Source organism: Felis catus, chromosome B3 (assembly GCF_018350175.1).
Source record: "Felis catus isolate Fca126 chromosome B3, F.catus_Fca126_mat1.0, whole genome shotgun sequence".
NCBI lineage: Eukaryota > Metazoa > Chordata > Mammalia > Carnivora > Felidae > Felis > Felis catus.
In genome coordinates this window covers 142846949-142872899 of record NC_058373.1, presented here as the reverse complement: position 1 = coordinate 142872899, position 25951 = coordinate 142846949, and the positions used below count along the sequence as shown (strand labels likewise).

At 56.1% G+C, this 25951-nt stretch overlaps 1 protein-coding gene, 1 long non-coding RNA gene and 1 other non-coding gene across 4 annotated transcripts in view; 1 reads left to right on the top strand and 2 right to left on the bottom strand.

Annotated features, from left to right (window-relative positions):
• LOC105260691 overlaps positions 1-11132 on the bottom strand; it is a 92294-nt gene extending 81162 nt beyond the window's left edge. For both annotated transcript variants that reach the window (XR_006599989.1, XR_006599988.1), the window contains exons 1-2: positions 8054-11132; positions 4359-4441 (exon numbers count right to left, since the gene is read on the bottom strand). This is a non-coding gene — a long non-coding RNA (uncharacterized LOC105260691). The remainder of the gene's footprint in view (positions 1-4358; positions 4442-8053) is intronic.
• RTL1 (retrotransposon Gag like 1) lies at positions 1107-23175 on the top strand. Its single transcript, XM_023256042.2, has 3 exons — positions 1107-1437; positions 9110-9172; positions 18720-23175. Exon 3 carries the CDS (start codon positions 18805-18807, stop codon positions 22804-22806), a length of 4002 nt encoding a protein of 1333 aa, XP_023111810.2. The 5' UTR covers positions 1107-1437; positions 9110-9172; positions 18720-18804; the 3' UTR covers positions 22807-23175.
• LOC111561240 lies at positions 5442-5518 on the bottom strand. Its single transcript, XR_002743593.1, has one exon. It is a non-coding gene; the product is annotated as a small nucleolar RNA SNORD112 (small nucleolar RNA).
• Positions 23176-25951: the final 2776 nt, after the last annotated feature.

The following is a 25951-nucleotide window of genomic DNA, read 5'->3' as shown; positions in this document are numbered from 1 at the left end:
TTCCCACAGTCTGTGGGATGCCCAGACCCCACTGGGTTTCTGGCTCCCGGAGGCCCCCCACCACCGCCTAAGCTAGCCCTTCTATGCAGCGGCAGGGAAAAGTGTTCCCTCCTGCCTCACCCTGGGGCCCCTGGCGCAGTCACATACAACGCGAATTCTTGATGCAAGAAATGCAGAAAATGCAATAAATGCGGTTTCTGCCGCCTGCTGCATCTACTGTGAGCTCACAGGCCAGGGGCTGCCTCTGGCTGACATGTTTCGTGCGGTTGAGCCCACAGAGGGGTCTCCGGCAGGCGAGCTTCCCGTCTGTCCTCGGGGCAGGGTCTCCCGAAAGGCCAGACGGTTTTCCTCCTCGCGCGCCACTTGTTACATGTGCGCCTCCCTCCCTGGGTCCCGCTGTCTACTCCGTAAGCGTTCGTGAAGCGTCTGATGTGTGCGAGGCCACTCTTATCTCATTCCGTCTCACGGGGAGGGAGCCCCGCTCTTATCTACTTTTCAGGGAAAAGCCGAGGCTCTGAAAAGCAGAGGGAATCGCGTGCTCTCACAGCTAGGAAGCGGGGAGTCCGGCTCAGGCTGGTGTGTCTGTCTCGGGAGCCCCCCGGCCCCACCGCGGCCGCCTGCTGCCGCTGCTGCTGCCGCTGCTGCGGGCTGACCAGGGCCGGCCAGCCGCCAGCGGCTCCTGCAGAAAAGGCAGGGGGTTGCATAGAGAGCGTTCTCCCTGGCAACTAGCAAAGGGGCCATAAAAAACGGAGGGCTCAGACGCCGCTTCACAGAGAGATCCGAGCAGCTGGACTTGGGAGGGGAGACCCGCGCCCTCCCCTGGGCTCTCGGCAGAACAGCAGGGCAAAGGGGCTCCGTCCCAGACCCAAGCGGGGCAGGGGCAGAGGCGCCCGGGACAGGTGTAGACGGCTGTGATCGGGACGGGGACGGGGACCCCAAATCTGATCCCTCGGCGGGTGGGGGGCTTGCTAGTCGGCCCGGAGACGAGAAGGCTGAAGTGAGCTCGCCGCCTTGCAAAGAGCCGAGGGCAGAGGGGGCCAGGGGGCTGTGGCGGAGCGGCGGAGGCAGAGGCAGAAGCAGGGGAGGGCTCGGCAAAGCAGCTCGGTGTGCGAGCCCTGAGCGGGCTGCTCAGGGAGAGAGGGAGCTCCCTGTTACGGGAGGCATCCGAGCAGAGAGAGGCAGGCCGGTACTTGGCCGGGAGGCTGCAGCGAGGCTCCCTGCCCGGGCTGGCAGCCCGCACGTCTAGGCCTCTGAGAAGCTCCTAGAGAGCTAAGTCCCGAGCGGGGCTGGCTGCAGAGGAGGCAGGCTGGGGTCAGAGCAAGGATGCACAGACTTTCCCATGTACCTTGCCCTGAGCTGAATGGCAAAGGCACCGAGATGGCTGGTGGAGCGCTTCTGTCACAATGAGGCAGTGAGGGAGAGGAGCAGAGAATGGGGGTGAGTGCTCGGGGCCAGCGGGGGCGGCGGCGGGGGCGGGGGAGGTGGGGGGCTGTCTTGCAGCCAACTCCCCATCTGGGGGGGGAGCGGGGGGGGGGCCGGGCCGAGCCACCTGGAGTGGCCAAGTGCCCGCCCCAGCTCCCAGGCCCAGAAAGGCTGGCCTGGGTCCTCTCTGGGGCAACAGGCTGGTGCAGCGGGTGGGGGGAGCCTTCCTGCGGGGGAAGTAGGAGGAGGAGGGTCTGGTGAGTGGAGAGGCCGCCCGGTCATGGGAAAAGCAGGGCCCTTTTCTGGAGGCTGGGCCGCAGCCACGGATTCAGCCGGCTGCTGGACCATGACTTGGATGCTCTGGGGACTCGTGAAAGCCCCCTCGCCCGGTGACGGGGCTCAGGGGCCTGCATGTTGATGAATGCGGCCCACGGCGCATCGGGCGCTGGCTCTCCAGGCCCATTCACGGAGGCTCAGTTCCCAGGAACTTTGGGCGGATGGGGCCTTTATCAGGGGACCCCTCCCCAGACGAGGCTCTGTTCTGCAGTTTCTAAAGGAGTTTTCTTGTCTTTGTTTCCAGTGCAGGCACTCAGCGCGCGTGCACGTGTGTGTGTGCGTGTGTGCGTGCGTGCGTGTGTGTGTGTGTGTGTGTGTGTGTGTGTCAGGCTGGCAGAGGGGCCAGCCGAGTTCCTTGTCTGTGAAATGGCCAGGCTGCCCTAGCTCACCCTCGAGGCAGGGACACGCTTCCACGGGACAGTAGGGTTCGGGGAGGGCAGAGACACCGGGGACCCAGGGATGGAGCTCCTGTCACTGCAGCCTAATTGTCCAGCTCCGGATAATCCAATCCAGCCGGGGCACTGTCGGGGTCCCCACAGCTGCTCTGACCCGCCGTGGGGGGGCAGCAGCGTGTTGCTGGTGGAGAGTGCAGGCTGGCTCCCCACAGACAGACAGACTGCCCCCCCGCAGCCCCCCTTAGGAGCTGCGAGCTGGCTCTTGGGGAAACTGCTTGTCAGAGCCTGGGGGTTTTGTTGTTATTTTGTCACTGCTCTCGTTTTTTTCATCTATTAAAGGATTGCTTTGAAACTGTCATTCGAAAATGTGGGGTAAAATGGTATTTGCATATGCGTAACTGTCTCTGCGGCATTACATGGGGGAGGGGAGGTAACGCAGGGTGCGGAACAGAAGTCACGCACATGAGAAATTTTGCAAATAAAGGTTTCTGGTCGGGGTCGCGGGTGGTGCAAGGAAAGAGCTCAGAATTGCACTGGTGTGGGTCTGAAAAGTCACCTGACCCCAATCCCTAACCAGGCAGAGGCCACAGGGCAGCAAACCTTTTAGCCCCCGAGGCTGCAGGGGCTGCAGGGGCGCAGGCAGGCTGGGGAAGGGGCTCCTGCTGAGAGGGAGGCACTATTCCCCTCCCCATTAAAGCTCCAGACACAAAGAGGCGGGCTCCCCTGCCTCTGTCCCTGTCCCTGCCCTGGCGTCCCTGCCCCTGCCTGAGGGGGTGGGGGGGGGAGGGTTCAGCATGAAGCAGGGGCTCCGGGGCAGAGGGGTAGCGGGCAGAGGGCAGAGGGCAGAGGGTAGAGGGGCAGAGACTTAAGCAGCTCCACAAACAGCCCTGGGTGAGCTACTGCAGAGTAAATAAACCAAACGTTCTGGAGAGAGGAGTCTTTGTGCCCCACAGCAGCCGAGGAAGTTCACTTTTGTGTAAAAGGCAACACTCGAGCCCGTGCTTGCACTAGGTAAGGCTGCCCTACGCACAAAAACCTCCTTCAGGCTGGGCCCGGCCCAGGGAGCGTTTTCTGTGAAATTCAGGAGAAGTCCGGTTTAGCCAGAAGTTTTTCCAGGAATTATTAACCTCTGGAGACTATAACCACTGTTCCTTCCGAGCCGCCCTTGCCAAAGTCTATAAAACACAAGCCTAAAAAATCTGCCTGAAGAGCAGTCTGACGTTTTATATATATTTATAAAAAAAATAAAATAAAATAAACTATTGCCCAACTTTTCAGGAGAACCCAATTAAAGCCGGCGGGGGCAGCCCTTCCCCGGCCCCGGGGTGTCTCCCTTGGGTGGGGGGTGGGGTCTGCTCTGGGGCCTTTATTCCCTGCGCATACTCTTCCAGCCTTTTTATTTTCCTCTGCGGGTCTCCGGGAGGGAAGGTGAAGCCTTTCAGACGGGCCGAGATGGGAAAAGCTCCTGTTTCTCAGCCGCTACTGCGCTGAGTGATTTATTTCTGCTATTGTCTCACTATGCCTATCGCTACGCGGTGTGTACGTATGCTTTTCCGATCAGGAAACTGAGGCACAGGAATTCTTGGGGCCTTGCCAAGGACATGCACGCCATGTCCGTCCTGTAGCTGGGTCTGTGCTCAAGATGGCCGGCTTCTCAGGGTGGCTCCCACCCACCACCCTGGGGGTGGGGGGGGGGGGAGAAAAAGAAGACCAAAACCTCGAGCAGCTGGGGGGACATCTGTCCCTCTCACAGGCAGGTGAGGCCCTCTGACCCCAGGGTGATGTGGATCTGGCATCCCAGTCCCTCTGCCCCAAAACCTGTGCTCCTCGAACACAACCCTGTCCCTGGAACCTTCACCATCCCCCCAGCCGGTGGCTCTGCTGTCACATATGAAGACTTACCTCCTTCTTAGGTTCTGGGACCAGGCCCCTTTTCCTCTCGCAAGGAGAAGGTCATAAAAGACGCAATCAACCATTGCCAGGCCATGATTATGTCCCCCAAACCCATCACCAGCACACTCGCCCGGGAGATGCTATCATCCCTCACTCACGGACCACGACCCAGGGTTCTGGGGTCCTCGTGGCAGGCATGGAGGGAACCTGGTGTTGCACCCCAGAGGGCAGGACAGAGCAGTCTGGGGCAGTGGGGGGAGGCCTGGGCTCCCAGGCGTGTGTTTGTGGTCTGAAGGCATTCATAGCACTCACCCAGTGTGCAGTCCTCAGGAGAAAATGGGAGGTCTTTTCAGTCAGGGGAAGTCAGATCCAGGCAACACAGGGGGCCGAGGGCACTGGACAGGGACAAAGGAAAGGGGGGGATTAACATGTGGCTGGTCATGAATTCCAGAAAAATGCAAAACCTTCTCCTGAACTAGGAAAACATGTCAATGAGGCATTGCCCTTTGGGGGGACTGTACTTTGCTGGACTTTTGAAGGAGGCGTTAGGGGCAGTTCACCGTGGGGTGCATTTCAAAGCCTGGTCCTAAGGGCTCAAGAGAAGCTGGTTGAAAGGTCACGGCCAAAGCCCCCAAGTGTAAAAGGCAGGGCCCACACAGACAGGAGCAGTAGCTCAGGCCCGCAGTGTGCCTGCAGGGGTGGGGGTGGACAAGGGGTGAGGGGAGAGGCTGGGAAGCTCCCACCCAGACCCCGAAGGGTCCTACGTGCCAGGCTAAGGCTTTTGGATCACATCCCAGAAGTTCCAGGAAGTCAGAGGGAGGATTTAAAAGCAAGACAGTGACAAGGTCAAAATGGCATTTAAGAAAGATCACACAGTGAAAATAAACTTTGCAAACCATTTAACCCAGCTACCCCACCTCCAAGAAATGGGGATAAAGGAACAGCCACGGATGTGTTTACAGACCGAGCTATAAAAAAGCTCGTCCCAGGGCTGTTAGCAATAACAAAACGGGAACGGCTCAGGTCCTTTTCAGTGGGCATCGGTTGAGCAAAATTGTATGAATTAAAACTTCGGTTCATGACGCGCTCATTCATTTGGGCAAGGATCACTTTTATTTTATGGATTCACTTTTCTTTATTTGCATAAATAATAGAACAAACACCCATGAGCCTGTGACCCACCCCCACCCCCACCCCCACCCAAATGACCAGGACTTTGACCAAAGCTTCTATCCGGACACATTCTCCCCCCCCCCCTCCCCCGCTGCCCCCCAGCACGTTTACAGCTGGGATTTTGAACAATAGGAGAGGGTCTAATCAACAATGGTGCTTACATACCCCGGAATATTAAACAGCTCTTAAAAAGAATGTAACAGCGGAGACCTATTGTCTTTTAATGGACCTCAGTATTTTGCGCAGAACTGGATTAATCATGATGCTTTGTTCATAAACACTTCGTCATCATTGGTCCAGGCTTGGCCCTCTTTTATTTTGCTAATTTATGCATCCATATATTCATTTGTGATAATGTCATAAACACTTGTGAGCTGATCCTCAGATCCCGAGCTCAGAAATTACTGACACCTGCCGCCACGCTCCGTCCCCACGGGGTAAGGACCTGGGACTTTCAGGGCAGCGGTGAGGGGGTTAAAGCAACCCGGGTGCACGCAGATTACAGGGTACTAAGGTGTGTTCTAAGGAACGCTGTGTCGATCTTTATTATCTCCAAGCGGATGCCTGTGTGGAGACAAATGCTAAGCTACGCAGAAGGAAACGGACACTATGATGTAGTTTGCGTAAAAAATAAACAAAATCATCTATTTCAGAGATCTATTTATACACGTACATAAGTGCTCAGAAAAATATCTGGAGCCTTGCACCTGAAACTGATAACAGCGGGGGGGGGGGGGGGGGGGGGGGCGGAGCTGGGCTTGGGCCTGGGCCTGGGGGGGGGGGGGGGGGGCGGGTACAGATGGCTTTAGCTTTTATGTGCAGTATTTAGTTTTTAGTAATGAGTGTATTCATTATCAGTGCATTTCTTGCATAATTAAAATAAACATTTTGTGTGGGGTTTGTTTTTTTTTTTGTTTGTTTTTTTCCATTTGTTTGTTTGTGGGGCTTGGGTGGGGGGAGGGGTTGTTTTCCTTTTTTACAAAAACAAAATGAGCATTTTGGCTGAAGGCCCAGGATCAGGCACTTACCCCCAAAACAAGCTCTGCAGACATGGTGGGGGGGGGGATTTATTTTATCCCAAAGATCATTCCGTTTTCGATTTTATATGTTCTCAAGCTGGAGCCCCGGGGCCTCCCGATGGCGTGTCAGTGACATGAGGCCAGCAGGTATGTGCCTGCCGGCTGCGATTTCGCCACCCACAGGCCCCAGATCCTTCCAGAGCCGCCCCGCGGCTGTCTGCAATGCACCCATCGGGGAGGACTTTCCTTTTCGGTCTTTAAGAGGCCCCAAAAGTTAATGCCCTGGCCGGTGTTCTCGGGGATTAGCTAACCGGAATGAGAATTCCAGGAGAATTCGACACGAGATAGGCCTGGCGGAGGGGACGGGCGGGCCTCCGGGGAGCGGCGGCCCCTCGGCTCACATGCGTCAACAGCCACACAGCTTGCAGGCAGTCAGCCGGGGCCTTGCCGTGTCCTCTGACAGCGAGATTCCCGTGCAGAACCCGCAGCTGCCATGGTCACCCCCCAGCTCTAATCAAGAGGGAGCGAGGCTCAAGGGCACGGGTATTTATTTCTAACCCATCTGCCCCCCTTCTTGTCCTGGGTAGCACATGGCACCGTGGCCTCCCGTCAGAATGCCCTCTCCCCAAGACACCTCGGCTCCTGCTTGCTCGCTAAGCCTCAGACTCAATTCCCCAGGCCCCTCCACAGCTGTCTCGGCTGTCAGAATCCCCGAGCAGGCTCGGGGCTGAGTGTGCGGCAAAACCCATCCTGGTCTCGTCCGCAGATGGAGGGGCCGAGGCTCCGAGGCCTCCCCGCCCAGAACACGAAACTAAGCCAACTTTAAATCCCATCAGTCTGAGCCCTCTGTCCGGTTTCAGCCTGGCCCCCAACTGCACAGAGCCACTAACCCATCCATCGGTCAGAGTCTTCTCGCTAACACAGACAGGGACCTTCTAGAACTTGCCTCCCCCCTGCCAGGCAGAGATCTATTTCCAACCATGACTTTGTGCGGAAGAAATGTGAGCACAGGTTAACCAGCCGTCTGCCAGCTCTTAATCGCCTTTCCTGCACGCGAGGCCCTGCTGTTTATTACGTAGTATTTTCTTTTGGCCTGGGTTTGGTCCCGGTGAATACTTTGGGGTATCTGTCATCGTTCTTCAGATATGAAGTATCTTACGATAAATAAAAATAAAATGTGGCACCCAGGTTGACATCACCTGCATCCACCTCGGGGCCAGGGTAATTCAACACGAAGACATTCACTCCTCCAGGAGGCTACATAAATCCAGGCAATGCCAGTACACGTCATACAGCTGACTCAAGAAAAGGCTCTCCGGATCCCAACACTGACCCCGACCGTCCCTACTCCCCTGGTCTTCCCTCTGGGTTCGATGAAAACGGGAAGGGCTTTCAAAGAGGCCGGGGACAGATGCCCCTCAAGTAAGAGTTCTTTCTATCTGTGTCGAGTGCCTACTATGTGCCAAGCGTTTTCTATTTTTATTTCACCTAAGGTGTCAAGGCAACACTGGAAGATGGCTGTCCCCATCCTACAGAAGGAGAGGGGGACTCACCGTCACTTGACCAAGGTCACCCAAGGGAGCCGGCCCTGTCTGGCCCCCAGCAGGCCCCCCGAGCCCCCATCAGAGATGTCCCACTTGTCGGCACCCCTGTGTATCATGGTCAGAGATTTTAACACCTCCCTCGATTTCATGTAACAGCGTAACAGCATTAGTCTGCGTTTCTCATCATATTCCCATATTAATGCGATGTGACCCTGTACTCCTCACTGCCTCTACCTCCCCAGAGTCTTGTATAAAGACAGGGCGCACATACCTGGTCTGCTGTGGGGTCAGCGTAGGAGGGTCCCATTCCCCTCTGGGCAGGTGTGGTATCCCGAGGGTGCAGGGGCCAGGGCTGGGCCGCACCCTGGCCTCTGGAATCCACTGACTCACTGCCCATCCAGGGGGCAGTGAGCCTCAACTGCAAAATAAAAGGCTCAGGTTAGTTCCATTCTGAGGGGTCCACACATTTGCAAATTGTCCAAATTTACAACTCAGAAAAAATAAATGCATTTTTCAGACCTTTCGATTCGATCCTGGGTCAGGCATCTGCTCCCTTTCTGGGGGAAAAGCTGTCTCACCTCCAGCCACCTGGGAGGGGGGGAAAAGAGACTGCTCACAGAGTTCAGCCCGCCTCTCGGAGCCCCCCTCTCGGAGACGCCGCCTCCGGCCTCACCTGCTGCCTGCAGCCCTACTGTGTGCCAAGGGAGGGTGGGATGGCATAGCAGGCACACACTGGCACCAGGGGCAGGACAGAACACCACGGGGGCCCCCATGGGCGGGGCCCCAGGTGAGGGAAGGGCCAGCAGCCTGGGCAGATGCTACTTACAAGAGTCTTTCTCGGGGTCACACAAGGGACCCAGACCCCAGACTCACATCAGCTCTCATGTGCGTTTGCCGAGAGCCAACTGGGGGCCTGACAAGAACCGGGGTCTTGCCAAGAGCTCGGGAGTCCAGGGGGAGAGCTGAGCACGAGCACCAGCGTGGACTCGGTGGCTCGCGCGTCCACGGGAGGTGCGACCTCAGGCAGGCCCGGCTGGAGAATGAGGTCAGGCCTGCGAACGATTCGAGATTTGCCCCCGAGCCTCAGGTTCCTCTTCTGGAAAACGGGGACAATAAAAGTAACACCTTCACAGGCTGCCTGGCACATAGTAAGTACTCAAGACGTAGGATGGACGTACCCGAACGTAGGAATGGGACACAGGCCTGGGAGAGAAGCAGTAAAGCAGGCTGTGGAGCGGGCTGGGGTTAGTACAGGGAAACGTGCACGCACGTCCCAAGACCCGGACTTTCACGATTAAAGAAATACATGTATCCGATTACTTTGTAGAAAGAAGACAGATTCCAGTCGACAAGGCGACAGGATCAGAGCTGCTGAACAAGTGCATCAAAGGTAAGACTTGGGATGGAGGTACCATGCTGACCTCCCCCCGGCGGGGGGGGGGGGGGGGCTTGTTCGTGGGGTGGGGGGCGCTGTGCTGGGCAATACATGGGACAGGGGTTTGGCCGGCCGGCACTCAGGAACAAAGGTCAAAGGGATCGTTTGCACGAAAAAAAATATGACATGGGGGACTAGGTACCTCGCTCAAACACCCGAGTGGCTATAATTAGTAGGTCCAAGGCCAGCTGTCCTGTCCCTCTGCCGACAACCAAATTAGCCAAAATGAGTTGGCAACGACCACGTGACCTTTTCAGGGCGATGGGGGCAGACACCGAGGCCCCCTCTGGTCTCTGGCCTCCCGTCGGGTCACGAGGCTGAGCATACGGATACCATGGAACGGAAACAGGCTCTCTGGCCGAGGTTCCCTCGGGGTCCCCAAGCGGCCACTGTCCACCCCCGACCCAGGGCACGCGTTCCTGCTTTCTCCTTCCACGGTGGAAACGGGAACACCTGACTTTGCACACCGTCTCTTCCTTCCTGAAACTGGGCTCTCTCAGGGCGGGGCAACGGGAACTCTGTCCCGGGCCAGCCGGCGAGGATGGTGCCCGACACAGAGCAGACGCCGGGGAAACATCAGTTTCGATAAATGAATTCTAACTGCCCCCGTCTGGGTGGCACTCGCCTCCACCTGTGCACAGCCCACCCCTCGCTAGCTTCCCTCATCAGCCGGCTGCTGCCGGGACGCTCCGTGGTCTGGCTCCCGATGCCACGGCCACTGCTAATCAGAGCTCCGGGGCAAGTCACTTCGGCCCTGGGGCTCCGGCACACTCGCTTGCCTCACGGCGTGAGTGTGGAAATTAAAGCTGGCCCAGGCGTGAAAATGTCCTCTGAGGGCTGACCGTCCAATTACAACAGGTGTCCCAAGAGTCCTCATGATAATCCCAGGCCTTTCCTTGTCGGGAGTGTCTCCCAGCTTACAAAGGGCCCATCTCCCCTGGGGAAGGAGTCTGCCTCCCACTCTGGCTGTACTTCCACTTGCATCAAGGCCAAGCCCCCCTCATCTCCCTCCAAGTCCTCACCCCCCTTCTCCAAGAACCCTCTGCCCCGAGGCCTACAGCTCCTGGCCCGTCCACACCAGGCACAGAGGGACCCAAAGAGATTCCACTGAAACCACCCCGCTCCTCCAGCTCCAAGGTCAGACAGGATAAACCACAGACAGGACGAGCCAGGCTGTGCTCCCAGGCACGACTTGCATGCGGGGACCTCTCTTTAAATGAGATAGTATGAGGATCCCCAATTTCTAACACTATCTTTAAATAGTAATGAGGACCCCCAGCTTCCGGAATTGAGTCAGGGTGGGGTCACTGAGCTCTACCTGCTCAGCCAACCCCCTCTTCTTACCGCTGCTCCCCAGGTCACCCCTCAGGCACCTCCCAGGACCCCCGAGCTATAGGAACAGAGTGAGAACACCCCCTGCCCAAGCCCTCCTTGCAGTTCTGGGTAAACTGAGGGCCCAGGAAGAGAAGGTCACGCTCTAAGTGAGCGTGGGTCCCAGGCGGGCAGCTGGCACCAGCTCCTTCCTCTGCCCGCTTGCCTTGAAAGGCAAGCGTGGCCTGGGGAGCAGCTGATTGGTCTGGCCCGTTTGGGCAACCGAAGGAAGAAGGACACTCTCATGGGTGACCCCTCTCCCGGTCCCTCCCAGGATTATTCTGGGCAGAGTGATCCAGCTAGCTGCCCCCTGGAGCTGCCAGTCAAGCCAGGAGGCAGCGGGGAGGAGGGAGGGCTGACAGGGAATCGGCCACCGGCCTACTGCTAAGTCGGGGGCGCCGCCCCTCGCCTCGATGGGGACCCACACGCAGCGGTTTGGGGCTGGAGAAGCCCTGGCGCGACCCCCAGCTCTGCAGTAACTCCATGTCTGTCCCGAGTCACGGCCACCCCCCTCCCAGAGACTGTTTTCCCAGTGACATCTGAGGCCCAGTGAAGAGAGGGAAGAAAAACCAGAGCTGGCTGCTCTCGGTCAAGACGAGAAGGGTCTCCCAGCTGTAGGGCCCAGGTGGTCTTAACCCACAAGGCAGGGGGTGAAGAGGCAAACAGGGGTCCACAGGGGTCCACAGGACCCAGGACCCACCCAAGGTCCTCATGGGGCTCTCGGGGAGCCACCTCGGAGTCCCAACTGGCAAGCAGAGTGGGGAGTGGGGAGAGTGACCTCACCACTGGTCTACACCAGGAGACCAAGGAGCCCCGGCCCTGGCGTCACAAGGGCACATCTTGACCTCGACGTTAGTTTAACACAGTAATCACTACCAACCTGCAGCCCTGCTGGTGTCCCTGCGTGCCCACCCCCCGTCGTGATGCTCAGCAGGTCTAGGGCAATGGAGAGAGTAAACGGGGGAGGGGGGCATTTATGTCAAGGGGACCTAGCCCTCAAGACCTGGTGGCTGTGTCCCTCAAACCCAAGTGGCTCCGAGGACAGCCTGGAGGCGGGCCAAGACAGGCCAGGATCCTCACCTGGCCCCAGCCCTAAGGACCATTCTGGCAACCCAGAAGGCCAAGGCTACAGGGGTCGGGGCTGGTGTCTGAGAGGGAGGAAAGGAAGGGGAGCACGTGTCAGAGGACCCCCCCCACCGTGGTCCCTCGTTTCCCCTCTGCCCTCCCGTCTCCTCTTTCTAGGCTCTCCACCTTCCTCCTCAGCAACTCGGGCTGCACACCCCCTCCCTGTCCTCACCTCTCCCCCGATCCCCGCCCCAGGCTCAACTCTGCTCCTAAATACCCCACATCTCCTCTTCCAAGCTCTATTTTTAAAATCAGATTTCCTTCACTGTACAAGTGAGCTGCCACGAGGAGGTATTCGCGGAGGGATTGGCCCCCCCCGCCACCCCCCCCAACACCCAACCCTTCATAGACTCACGCTGGCGGCCTTGACCCAATGGGCCACTTGCTCAGCGGCAAGCAGGGAGCTGACCTGGCCGAGAAGGCTCTCGGCACCGAAGGTGGTGAGGCCGGGGTGTCTGTCTATGAGTGTCGGGGGGAAGAGGGTCTGACTCAAAGACCTCAAGGGTGCTTCTGACCCAGACCAGGTGCACTAAATCCTGAGTTTTATTTATCTTTCTTTTTTTTTGCTAAGGTGGGAATTGCCAGATCAGTAGATAGATATTTCTTCAAGAAATTGTCTTGAGGTCTGAGACCTCAGCATTTATCGAGCTACATTTGTCAGACCGACACTATTACCTCTGGAGGGCCCAGAGAAGAGGTAGGGCAGCCTCTGGGCTCTCCAACTATAGCACATGGACATTTGGAGGGCAGGAGTCAGAAGGAAGCCCGTAGCCACCTTAGAAAGCCAGACGTGGTGTGGGGGGGGGGGGGGGGGGCAGAGGCACCTGCGCTTTGCAAAACAATGCTCCAACAATGCCCAAAGTCCTCCCCAAGGGACAGGCAGCTGAGCCCAGCGGAGCCTCGAAAGAGACACTCGCCAGCAGTAGAGGGAGATCCCTGATCTTGGCCCCCCCAGGACCCTGCACTCACCTCCAGTGCGACATCTGACATGAGGGTGTGGTCCTTTTCTCCTTGCTAGGGACGTTCTGCAAGGCAAGATTGTTTCCAATTCTTCCCGTCTCAGGGAGCGCACACAGTGCCTGGCCCAGAAAAAAGAATCGGGACATGTTGCTGTAATGAATTAATGAAATGTAGACAGAGGGACTAGCTTAACGACATAAAAAGAGCCAGGACTCTAAAATTAAGATGAGTTTAGAGGCAGGAAGGAAGAAACCCGGTCTTTGAGGAGTAAAGTGTGAAAGGAGCAAAGAACTGCGTCTGGAAATTGGGGAGGGTGAAAATTGTTGCTTTCGTGCAAAGGAACTGAAGCTTTATTTTCTAAGCACTTGAAGAGCAAGTGTAAAGATTTTCTTAATGCAACAAATATCTGGTCCAATTTTCGTTTCATGCTCAGGCATTTGGATTTTATGCCTCAGACATGAAATTCGCAAGGTTTTACAAACACGGTGATTGAAGATACTGAGATGTTGATACATGTTGTTAGCGATGAAAACAGAGGAAAAGATTTTAAGCGGGATTCTAGGAATAGATGTGGCGTTGGGGGGGGGGTCTTTATTTTGAGGAGTGACTAGAACCAGTTTCTGTATCATGCTAAGGAGTTTGGATTCTTGCCAAAGGGTCTTAAGAAATGTGATGGTGAGATTTTTGCTTGTGGAAGATAAATCTGCAGGAAAAACACGTGAAAAGATGTATTTTAAGGCTAACAGCTTTGGACTTTATAACACAGGGAACATTGAAAACCTGTAAATACAAAAGCAACAGCCACGAATTTAAGTATCCTGCAAAAACCTTTGCACTTTCTATCTCGAGGGGTGCCAATGTCTGGCTTTCAGAGGTTTGACGGATGTCAACACCAAAACTGAAAAACTCCAATCGTAAGAGTTATATGATCAACGCTGGGATCACGCAAAGAAATTTGAAGTTTATTTTGAGGCTCTAACTTGACTGGAGTTCTGTCCATGCCTAGAAATTTGATTTTAGCCAATGAAAAGTTCTAAGAGAGTGACACGGTAAGAGTTTTCTGTGGTTGATAAATACTATGCAGAGAAATTACAAAATAAAATTCACATTCTGTGCTAAGAATTTGGACTTTTATTCCATAATTTCACAATTAAGAGACACTGTTAAGATTTTAAGAAGGAACTACAGGATCAAATTTTATATGCCGTGCTAGGAAGTGTGAACTTTATTTTAAGGGATGACAAGATCGAATTTTTATATCATGCTAATAAGTTTGGATTTAAGCCAATGAAGGGTTCACAGGAATGACGGGATGAGATTTGGGTTTTTTTTATAGACCAGTCTGCAGATAAATTACATGGTAAAATGTTGCATTTTATGTTAAGTAGTTGGGACGTTGTGTTACGGGCAATGCAGAAACCTTGGAACGTCTTAAATTGGGAGTTACGTGATCAAACTTATGCATTTTGGCAGAGCTACAAGACTGGGTTTTTATGGTAAAGATAATATGATCAGATTTTTATAACATGCCAAGGAGATGTGATTTTATGTGAGAGCATTTCATCTTGGGGAGGGATATGATCTCACTTTTGAACCCTCATGCAGAGGCGGCTGGATTTTAGCCAGTAAAGGGTTTTAAGGAGTGACTGATGAGAGTCTCGTCTGCGGGGGAATTAGCTGGTCAAATGTATTTTATGTTAAGGTGTCTGGATTTGATGAACCAGATAAAGAGCACGCATCGGCAGCTCAGAGAAGGTACCCCTCGGCCCGAGTGCGCCCGGTCTGCACTTTATGCTGAACCAACCGGATCATTTATAGCGAGTTAGTACAGAGGCGGGGCAGGTCTTAGGCAGAGGTTCTATGACTGAGTTTACATACCACGCTGAGGAGTTTGGACCTATTTTGAGGAACGACGGGACTACATATTTGTGCTGTGCTAAGGAATTTGGATTTGGGCCATTGAGAGATTTTAAGAGAGTGACATGGTAAGATTTCTGTGTTTGATAAGAGTAGTCTGCAGACATCGGAGAGCAAATTTTGCTAAGGAGTTTAGATCTTATCTCATAGGTGATCAAGCGATCTTATAAGGCATTAAGCATAAATTACAAGACCAAATTCGTGCACCTTGCAAGGAAGTGCGACCTTTTACTTTGAGGAGTGACACGGTCAACTTTTTATATAATGCTTAGAGGCTTCGAATTAAGCCAATAAACTTCAAAACTAAGTTTAAGAAGTGGCCAGGAAAGATTTGGGGATTTATACCCATCAGTTTGCAGATACATCACACGGGAAAACTTTTTATTTTATGCTAAGTGATTGGAACTTGATATCAGAAGCGATGAAAAGAAACTTTTGTAAGTGTGAATAGAGCAGTTACGGGACAACTTTTATGTATCCTGACAAAAGTTTGACCTTTGATGCTAAGGCATATGAAGATCAGGTTTTTGTAACATGCCAAGGGTATTAGATTTTACATTGAAAACAAGAAAGGTGAATGATTTAATCAGTTATATCGTCAAATCTGTAAACATGTTAAGACGTATGGACTTACATTAAAAGGGGCAGAATCTAAGGGCACCTGAGTGGCTCAGTCAGTTAAGTGTCTGACTTTGGCTCAGGTCACCATCTCACCGTTCGTGAGTTCAAGCCCCGCCTCAGGCTCCGTGCTGACACCTTGGAGCCTGGAGGCTGCTTGGGATTCTGTGTCTCCCTCTCTCTCTGCCCCGCCCTCCTTGTGTTCGGTCTCTCTCTCAAAAAAAAGTAAACGTAAAAAAAAAATTTTAAGGGTATAATCTAGTTTTTAAATTATCTGGCTAAGGAGTTTACATTTTAACCAATATAGGGTCTTTAAGATTTTAAGAGACATACTGAGATTTTATATTTAAAATTTTAAATAGTAAAGAGTCTTTAAAGTTTTAAGAGCGATATAGATTTTATATTTGAAATTTTTAATTTTAGCCAATTTAAATTTTTCAATTTTAAGATTTAACTTTAAGCCAACTTAAATTTTTAAGTTTTTAAAAAAATTTTTTTAATGTTTATTCATTTTTGACAGAGAGAGAGAGACTGAGTGTGAGTGGGGGAGGGGCAGAGAGAGAGGGAGACACAGAATCCCAAGCAGGCTCCAGGCTCTGAGATGTCAGCACAGTGCCCGACATGGGGGGCTCGAACCCACAAACTGTGAGATCGTGACCTGAGCCGAATCAGACGCTCAACCAACTGAGCCACCCAGGTGCCCCTATTTTATTTTTTAGAGAAAGAGAGAGAGAGAGAGTATGAACAGGGGAGGGTCAGAGAGAGAGGGAGACACGGGATCCGAAGCAGGCTCCAGGCTCTGAGATGTCAGCACAGAGCCGGACACAGCCCTCGAACCCATGAATGGTGAGATCATGACCTGAGCCATGTCGGACACCCAACCGACTGAGCCACCCAGGTGCCCCTAAAATTTTGATTTAAAGTTTAGCCAATAAAATGTTTTTAAAGTTTTAAGACCTATAGAGGTTTCATGTTTAAAATTTTAAATTTTTGCCAATTTAAAATTTTCAATTTTAAATTTTATCCAATAAAGGGTTTTAAGGGTTTTAAGAGAGATAGATATCATTTTAAATTTTAATTTAAAATTTTAGCCAACACATTTTAAATGTTAGCCAATAAAGGGTTTCAACAGTTTTAAGACATGCACAGATTTTATATCTGAAATTTTAAATTTTAGCCAACTCAAATTTTTCCATTTTAAAATTTAAATTTCAGCCAATTCAAATTTTCAAGTTTTAAGTTTTGGCCAATAAAGGGTTTTAAGAGACGTAAGGGGATTTTGATTTCTAATAGATGAATCTGCAGATGAATTAGTCAAATTTTATATTTCAATCAGAACTTTACATTAGGAACTTGGAATCGTACTATTATAGCAAATGCCTTATAGGACTTCAACGAGGACAAATGAGTTAATGTAGATACTGTGCTATGTGTATATTGTGGCATTGGTGATGGTGATGATGGCGATGGTGACAATGGTGATGGTGATGATGGCGAAGGTGGCGATGGTGATGATGGTGATAGTGACGATGGTGATGATGGTGATGGTGGCAATGGTGACAATGGCGATGGTGACGATGGCGATGGTGATGGTGGTGATGGTGACAATGGCGATGGTGCCGATGGCAATGGTGACGGTGGTGATGGTGACAATGGCAATGGTGACAATGGTGATGGTGACAATGGTGATGGTGACAATGGCGATGGTGACGATGGCGATGGTGACGATGGCGATGGTGACGATGGTGATGGTGACGATGGCAACAATGGCGATGGTGATGCTGGCGATGGTGACAATGGCGATGGTTATGATGGTGACGGTGAAGATGGCAATGGTGACGCGATGATGACGATGGTGATTATACATAACTGGTGCATCGTGGTAAAAAATGTAATCTCTACCTTGAGGAATGACGTGCAGAATTTATTATTCTAAAGCCTTTACATTTTAGCCAAGAAATGATTTTGGTGAACTTCTGTGTCAGGAATTTTTACGCTAAAAGGTTTGGATTTCATATTGTGAACAGTAAATAAACAACAAAACCTTTTAATCAGAGGCTCTGCAGGATCGAATTTAACAGTCACGCTAAAAAGAATGTACTTAATTTTGAGAAACAGCAGATCAGAATCGCGTATCTTGTAGGGAAGTTTGGATTTTAGCCAATGAGGGAATGCTTTTTTTTTTTCCTAATAGATGGGCCCCGTGGCTAAGAAGGAAACTGACAAGTAACAAAAGGTGTTAAATGTAGACAGAGCGGTAACCACAGAACTAATCTTTTGGATAACCAGAATTCAATTTGCTCTCCCAGCGGAGAAGAAATGTGCAAATAACCCCAAACCAAAACATCGCTTTAAATTCAGCCTCAGCCCACTAAAACCACCCATGACTCAACTTTCAAAATTCCCTTCCAAGACAATTAGAGGTCAGAGACACCTCATGCCCTTCCCTGTCCCACCCCTTACTCACTACCCCAGCTCTACTAGAGACACCGAGGTGGGGGAGAAACCAGCCAGTCAGCGGAGTGGGGGGGGGGGGGGCGGGGAGGGTGGTCTGCTAGAGGGAAAAACCAGGCTGCCTGGTAAGACCGGAGGGGCATGTACACATGTCTGCACACGCAGAATTGATCCCTGAACACCCCCCCCCCCCCACAGAGAGGCTGATCTTGGGAAAGTGGCAGTTTTAGGAGGGGCGGGGACCGGATCTGCCGATCTCCCTGACAGCTCAGAGATGCGGACATTGGAAACTGAACAAAGAGTAAGAGAAATCAGCCAAACATCTGAGTTAGAACCCAGTCACACGCGTGCAAGTCTCTGGCACACAGTAGGGTTTTTGTAGACGTGTACGGGGAAAAAATGAAAGCCAACTTGTCTCTATCTGCCCTTCCCCCAGCACCAGCCCAATATCTACTGTGAATCTGAGGGAGGAAGTGAGAGCTATTTTTGGCTGCTGACCCAACTGATGGGATTGGGGCCAACCTGCCCATTTCCACCCCCCCCCCTTCCCCTGACCTTGTTAAACAGTTGGCATCAGCTAGCTAGAGATTCCCACCTCACAACCAGGGGGGGCCGGGCTTGCTCCGGGATGGTACTGACATATGACCTCTGTGACTTCTGGGTGACCAGAGAAGGGAGGGAGGGTTGACCAGGCACGTATGCCAGGGGCAGATGAAGCGGCCAGCGCATCCTGCCAGGTTGCCTGCCTGCCACGGCGGCCGCTCTGGGCCTACTGCTTCACAGAATTTATGGGCTGTGAATTTCTCACAGCCGTGGGGGGGAAGCAGGCGGGCCAGATAGGCCCAGTAAGCCTAGGAGAATAGGGAGAAGGTCAGGGGCGGACAGATATTCTCTCCCTGGGGCTCCCTCAGTTGGGCATGGGAGGCTCTCCCCAGTTTCTCTCTGTTCTGATGAGCCGGGCATCTGACTTGGCCCAGAGAACCTAACCTTGACCCCGTGAGTCCCTAAACAGCTGCCTTTACTCCCCCCCCACCCCGCCCACGCCTCCCACTCCCAGGTTCTGATCGCTGCGGTCCCAGTCGCTGACCGGACGCGTCACAACCTTACCAGTCTTCAGAGAACACTCCTTTCCATCCGACGAAATGATAGAACCCTCTGAAGACTCATTTGAGACGATGATGGAGCGTAAGAATCCATCATCAAAACAAATGGAGTCCTCCGAGGGCTCATCCAACACCACCGTGGAGACATCAGGCAGCGGCGCGAGGGAGGCGGAGGGGCCGGCCAGGGGCCCGGCCCAAGAAATCAAAGAGCTGCCCATTGATCTCCGCCAAGACATGGAGGGGCCATCCAGTGGCCCACGTAGGGAAATAAAGGATCCACCCAATGACCTACTCCAAGACCTGGAGGAGTCACGCAATGGTGCACGTCAGGAAGTGGGGGATCCGTCCAGCGAGGCACCTGGCGGGATGGAAGGAGCATCAGACGACCCATGGGGAGCCCAAGACGAAGAAGCCGACGACACTGACCTGGCCAGCGCGAGAGAGGAGGGGCCCCTCGAGGAGGATTCCGAGACTTCGGAGTTCATGGCCACGGTGAGATCCATCATCTCGCTGTACCTCCGCATGCAAGACCTCAGAGAGCAGCAAAGAGTGGCGGAAGAGATCTTGATGAAAGGAATCCACGCAGGCCAACTGCCCGTCCCGTCCCGCTTCTCTGGCGATCGCAGGGAATACCACGAGTTCATCGTGCTCTGCCAGCTGATCCTGCAGAGCTACCCGAGAATGTTCTGCAACGACCGGCTGCGAGTGGGGTACGTCATCTGCCACCTCTCGGGCATGGCCTTAGAGTGGGCCACAGCGCTGGTGCAAGAAGGCAGCCCCCTGATCGACGACTTCCCGGCCTTCCTAGAGGCCATGTCAGGTATGTTCGAGTACCGACAGGCACTGCGTGTGGCGGAAGACGCCATGTTCAACATCAGGCAGGGGACTCGCACCGCCACGGAGTACATCAACGAGTTCCAGGGCCTGGTACCCACCTTGGGCTGGTCGGATGAAGTCCTGCAAGCCCACCTGTGCCAGGGGCTCAACGAGGAGATCCGGCATTATCTGTTCAGGGTCCCTCAGCCGGGTTCGCTGGACAGCCTGATCGCGCTCGTCCTGCAGATCGAAGAGAAGCTGGCAGAGAGGAGGGCAATGCTCAGGCTGCCCCCAGAGGCCCGCCCGCGGAACCCGACCTGGGTCGACTCACCTGCCCCAGAGAGGTGGATGGTGAGCAGCTGGCTGTCCCGTGACCGCCGCCCCGTCATCAGCCGCGACCATCTCTTCATGCTGCTCCTGATCAGAGTGAACCCCTACCACAGTGTCGCGGTTCAGGCCCTGGTGGACTCGGGGGCAGGCGGCAACTACATGGATGAGAGGTTTGCCCAAGAGCACTACGTCGAGCTCTACGAGAAGCCCTATCCGCAGATGGTCCAAAGCGTGGACGGCTCGCTGGTCGGCAACGAACCTGTCTGGCTCCACACGGAGCCCCTGGTGTGCATTCACCAGAACCACCAGGAGCCCATCGAATTCGACATCGTTCCGTCCCCCAACTTCTCCGTGATACTAGGCGTCAACTGGCTCAGGACCCACAGCCCCGAAGTCGACTGGATCAAAGGCCGCTGCACCTTCCACTCTCCCTACTGTCTGCAGAAGTGCTTCCGCCCGCCCCCGCCATGCATCGCGCTGGAAAGACATGCTATCAGCCTGCTGCCCGGACTGCCGCCCCTGTACTCCGACCTGGCCGACGTGTTTAACCCGAAGGAAGCAGATGATGAGACTTCCGACCAGCCAAGCTCAGACGGATCCGATGATCTTTCTGAATCAGAGCCCTCTGAGCTTCAGCAGGCTGGAGACAGTGATCACAGCGAGACCTTTTACGAATGTCCTTCCATCGCGCCGTGGGAACCTGTGGGTGCCAGGGTGCAAGAAAGTGCCAGGCCGCGGGATGAATACTGGGACCCGCAGGACATGCTGACCAACAGACAGGACTACGTACAGATGATCCCAGAACTGTTCGACCAGTTACACGGAGCGACATGGTTCACAAAGCTGGAGCTGCGGGGCACCATCGTGGAGGAAAGCGCGAGCATTCGCCAAGCGGAAGATGTATGGAGAACGGCGTTTGGTTTCGAGCCTCAAGAGACAGAGAGTTACCAGCCCTTCCCGCTATCCTCAGACCCTACCATCCCGCAGGACGTGGTCCACTTTATCCTAAAGGACATGCTAGGCTACTTCGTGCTCTCCTACGGGCAGGACGTCCTGATCTACTCCATGAGCCAGGAGGAGCACTTCCAACACGTGCGACAAGTCCTGGTCCGTTTCCGCCACCACCGCGTCTACTGCTCCCTGGACAGAAGCCAGTTCCACCGACACACCGTCGAGTTCCTGGGGTTCGTCATAACCCCCAAAGGGGTGAAGCTAAACAAGAGGATTGTGACCACCGTGACAGGCTACCCCACCCCTGGCTCTAAGAAGTCCCTGCAACACCTGATCGAATTCATCTTCCCCTACCGGCACTTTGTGGAGCGCTTCACCACCATCGCGGAGCCGCTGGCCCGGCAGCTGCTGACCAGCGACGCGTTCTCCTGGGGGGACGAGGAGCAGGAGGCCTTCGAGTGCCTGAAGCGGGCTTTCCGCAAGGCGCCCCTCCTGCACCACCCCAAGCCGCAGAACCCCTTCTACTTGGAAACAGGAGCCACCAAGACGGCTCTGCACGCCTCCCTCGTCCAAATAGACGACCAAACCGGCAAGAGGGTCTCCTGCGCCTTCTACTCGCGCAACATCTCGGCTATCGAAGTGGCCTACTCTCAACTGGAGATGAAGATCCTTCCAATAAGGGCTGCCTTCACGGTATGGTGCCGCTACCTGGAGAACACCGAGGAGCCCATCATGATCCTTCTCAACACAGAGGATCTAGCCTCTCTGAATAATGACAGGCTCACCGTACTTCTCCCCGGCCATTGGGTCTTCTTCTTCTCACACTTCCACTTCGACGTCATGGAGCGCCCCGAGCAAGACGGGGGCCGGCCTCTGCCGCCCGCGAGAAACCTCAACCGACGGCCTTTCCGGCGCAACACCGCCGCCCGGGCAAGGCCGCCGTTCGCGACGGGGGGCGCCCCCCGGGGGCAGTCACTAGACTCCGGGGGGGAGGAGGAGGAGGAGGAGGAGGAGGAGGAGAACGAAGACGCACCTAAGCAGGACGCGCCGACCGGGCGGAACCTGCAGCAAGAGTTCCTGGCCCTGATACCCATCGACCAAATCCTCAACAGCTTCCTCGCCCACTTCAGCGTGGCCCAGATCAGGGCGGTCCTTCTGCATTTCTTCCGAGGCCTCCTGTTCTGGAAGGACACCCTGGCCGTGGCGGCCCTCCTCGTGCTGCTGAGGCTGAAGCGCCGCCTCTCCCCGCGGCCCGCCCCCCCGGCGCTGGCCCGGCCCCCCAGGCGCTGGCTGCGCCTCGGCCAGGCCGCGGCCCTCTTCGCGGGCAGCGGCATCGCCACCGCCGCGGCTCAGCTCCTCGCCCAGGTGCCCCGCCCCGTGGGCACCAGCGCCGTCCCGGCCGAGGAGCTGGGCGGGCTGCTCCCGGGCCCCCAGCGGGCCCTGCGCCCCCTGACCCTCCGGGGCCTGCGGTTCGCGCCCGGCTTCTGGCTGATGCTGTGCGAGTCCTTCGGGGTCAGAGTCGGCCCCCCGGGGGGCGCCCGCCCCCTCCCGGGAGGGCCCTGCCACCTGGAGCTGCACGTCGGCGATGAGGATGTCGTCTCGCGAGAAGCCCTGCAAGACGACCTGCAACGTTACCGTCAGTGTGGCCTGCATGACGGCCTGCAAGACACCTCGCAGGACGAGCCGGAGAGCGACGTGCGCGAGGCGGCCCTGCGGCCCCGCCGACACCTGCCCGCGCCCTCTGAGGTCCTCGCCTTCCTGAGCCGACAGCTGCCCGGGGCCCTCTGCGGCGCCGGCGGGCGGCCCACCCCCCTGGGCCAGGAGCAGGCGGCCAGGGCCCTGATCCGCTTTCTGACCGCCGTCTACACGCCGGCGGGCCAGCCCCGGGAGGGCGCGAGGCTGGAGGAGCCGCCGGCTGGCGAGGACGACGCGAGCCCCGAGTGAAGCCCTCCGCTCCTCCGCCCCGCGCCCGACCACCACCACCGAGTCTCCTTCCGGCCTTCCCTGTGCCTCGGCCTGCTTCGCTCGCATCCGGCGACGGCCCCCGCCCCACTCTTGCCACTCCTGACCCAAGGGGAACCCCCTCGAGAAGGGCAAACATTTCGAGAAGGGCGGCATCGTCTGTGGCAACAGCAACGGGCTATCCAACCATCAGAGACCCAGAGAGCCGGCTCAGGGCCGCACAACCACAGTCCCGTCTGAACTGCCCGGGTCCCAGGCTTGCAGCCGGGAGTGACGTCAATGAGGGAGACAGCAGTGGTGAGCAGACGACCCCATGACCCAAGGCCAGGTGAAGACTCAGGCACAGCAGACGCAGCCAAGCAAGCAGGGGCCGGGGACCCGCCCCCCCCCCCCCCCCCGGAGTGACGAGTGGCCACCATGAGCCACCCTGGGACACTGACCTTGCGGGCTCCACTGACTTCTCCCTCCGCCGCCGGTGCCGCTGCTCCCATGGGCCCCCATCCCCCCGCCCCCACCCCTCACCCGCGCTCACACCTTGTGGAGCGCGTGGCACCTCCCTCGCCCACCCCGCTGCAAAGCCAGCCCACCCCCCTGCAAAGCCAGCCCACCCTCCACCCTCCGGTTCAGCTCCCTTGACGCTGACTCTGCCTGGCCCTGACCTCTGCCCTTACCTGGACGGTTCCTCTCCACAGAACGTCCGACGTACCAGTACTCACCGAACTTGCATCCTCGAGAGTCCCCGGGACTCCCAGGACACCGAGGGGGAGACCTCACTTGGTGGGGCTCCCTCTCCCCTCCCGGCGCCGACAGCACAGGGGCCCGGAGGTCCACGGCGGCGGGAAGGGCGGGCCAAGAGAGACTGAGGAAGGCCCCAACCACCCAGCGGACCGTGCTAAGCCAGCTAGCTCCTACCAGACCGCCGCTCTCTGCCACGGGGAGGAGACGCCCCCCCCCGCCACCTTCCCACCCCTAAAATAAAGCAAAATAAAAGATTATCTGACTCTGTGGTTTGTTCTGAAGGTGGAGGACAGGTAGGGCAGGATGGAGGAGGGGGACAAGTGGAAAGGGGGAGTCTGGGCCCTCCCCCTAAACAGGCCCCACCTCGTGCCAGGAACACAAGCTGGGATGGGGGTGGGACCCCGGGAGCTGCCTCCCCCTGGGGGTTGAGTCTCATCTCCTGCCTGGGCCTTTCTGCTTACATGAGACCACTCTCAGTGGAGGCCAAGATCACAGTGCCCTGGAAGTGGCATAATGACTGTTGGGGGAAAGGGCGGGCCGGGGGGGTGGGGGTGGAGGGGGGGACTTCCCCTGGGAAGGGGAGGGGGCTCCAGGGGGAGCGCAGAAGGGAGGATGGCACTCACTCACTCATTCAGCCCACAGTCCCACATACCCTGCCTGGCCTCAGCTCCCCATCCAGCGGCAGCCTCTGACCCCCAAGAACAGAGCTGCCCCCACCTTCCACACCGGGCAGCTGGGGCGTGGTGGAAAAAGCCGGGCCCACCCCCTGCATGGCCTGGACCCTCACCTGTCATGCCACGCACCCCTCCCGCCAGGTCGGGATCTGCTCCTGACTCTGCCCGTGACGGCGGCACCATGAGATCACCAAGCAGATCTCAGGTTCAAAGGTCAGGGGCTCTGCAGGAGTCTGACACCCCGTCTCCCTTACTGGCCCTCCCCTCCTCACCCCATCCTAAGGAAAACCATGTCCCTCACTGACGCCCAGAGTTCTGCAGGCCCTCCGGCGGCACGCGGGGCTCACGTTCTGTGCCCTCACTGGTCCCCAGGGGCGACTGGCCGTCGCCCACCCATCCATCCATCCGAGGCATCTACCCCTGATAGCAGCACCAAGAGATCATGGTCAGGATCCCCAAGTGCAAAGCCAGGGGCTCAGCGATGCATCCCCACCCCAACCCCCACTGGCCGGCTGCACACCCCTCCCCCTGCCTCAGTTTCCTCATCTGTAGCTGGACCCTGCAGGGCCACTAGGAGGACTCAAGGCTCACAGAAGAAGTGCTCGGCACAGCCAGCACTCAGGGCTCCTGTCCTCCACCGCAGCCCCTGTGCGTGGACTTCTTAGGAGCCTTCATCAGGATAAACGTAGGGGAACCAAGGCCCAAAGAGGGCAGGCAACCTGCTGGTGGCTGCAGAAGAGTCAGGAACGGACAAAGCCGGGACTGGGAACCCTCCCTGGTGGCCTCTGCTCTGTCACCGTGGGCTGTTCCACCCCTGCTGTGCCCACCGCACTCTGCCACTGTCACGGGGCCCTGCGACAACCCCCTCAAACAGCTGACATCATGGTGCCCTAGGAGCCACGTCTGTCTGTCTGCCCACCTGGCATCTTCCCCTGACAGTGGCCCCAAGAGGCCACAACTGGGTCCTAAGGCCAAAGGCTCAGCAGCAAGACCCCAGCATCTCCGTCAGTGGCCCTGATCCCGACTCGCCTGGTGGCCCTGGCTAATGGCAGCCAGTCTCCCTGCCTTTTCCTGTCATCGAACGGGGGTCGCGAGAGGAGAGGGGGGTTTCAGGGTCAGCAAGACACAATGTCCAAAGTCCCCTGGTTCCTAAAATCCCCTCTGTCCTCCGATGGCACTTCTGGAGGCCCTCAAATTCCTTGGTGGTGGTGACCCGTCTTGGGGCGGGACCCGGGGTCACCGCGGGGATGTCACTCCCAGCGCCGGCCCCTAGCTCAGGCTGCCCCCAGGGGTTCCCAAGGCTGGGCCCGCAGGCAAAGCTGTGTGCCTGCTCAGAAGGGGCTGCCCTAGGTGACTGGGGGGTAGACAGGTGACCCTTCATGTGCCTGAAGCCCGGGTCCTGCCCCACAGTGCAGCGGCCCGACGCCCACTGAAGCTCACACGCTCACCCACGGTGACAGGCACACACACCTGCACACACACACACACACACACGCATGTGAACTAACGGGGCTGCCGGCACAGTGTGGTCTCCGCCTCCCACGCCAGCAGACGGAGGTGTCCTGGCCTCCCTGCGTCCCCTGCCACAATCCAACCAAGGGGCGCTTATGCCCATTTACAGAGAACAGAGGCAGCCTCCACGCCTAGAAGAGTTACTGACAAGGCAAAATCATTGGGTGATCACGTCCCCTCCGTCCTAGAAAGAGTTAAAAAAA

What these genes read in the sequence shown, in the direction of transcription:
- RTL1 (XM_023256042.2), top strand. Translation starts at nt 18,805, where the DNA reads ATGATAGAACCCTCTGAAGACTCATTTGAGACGATGATGGAGCGTAAG.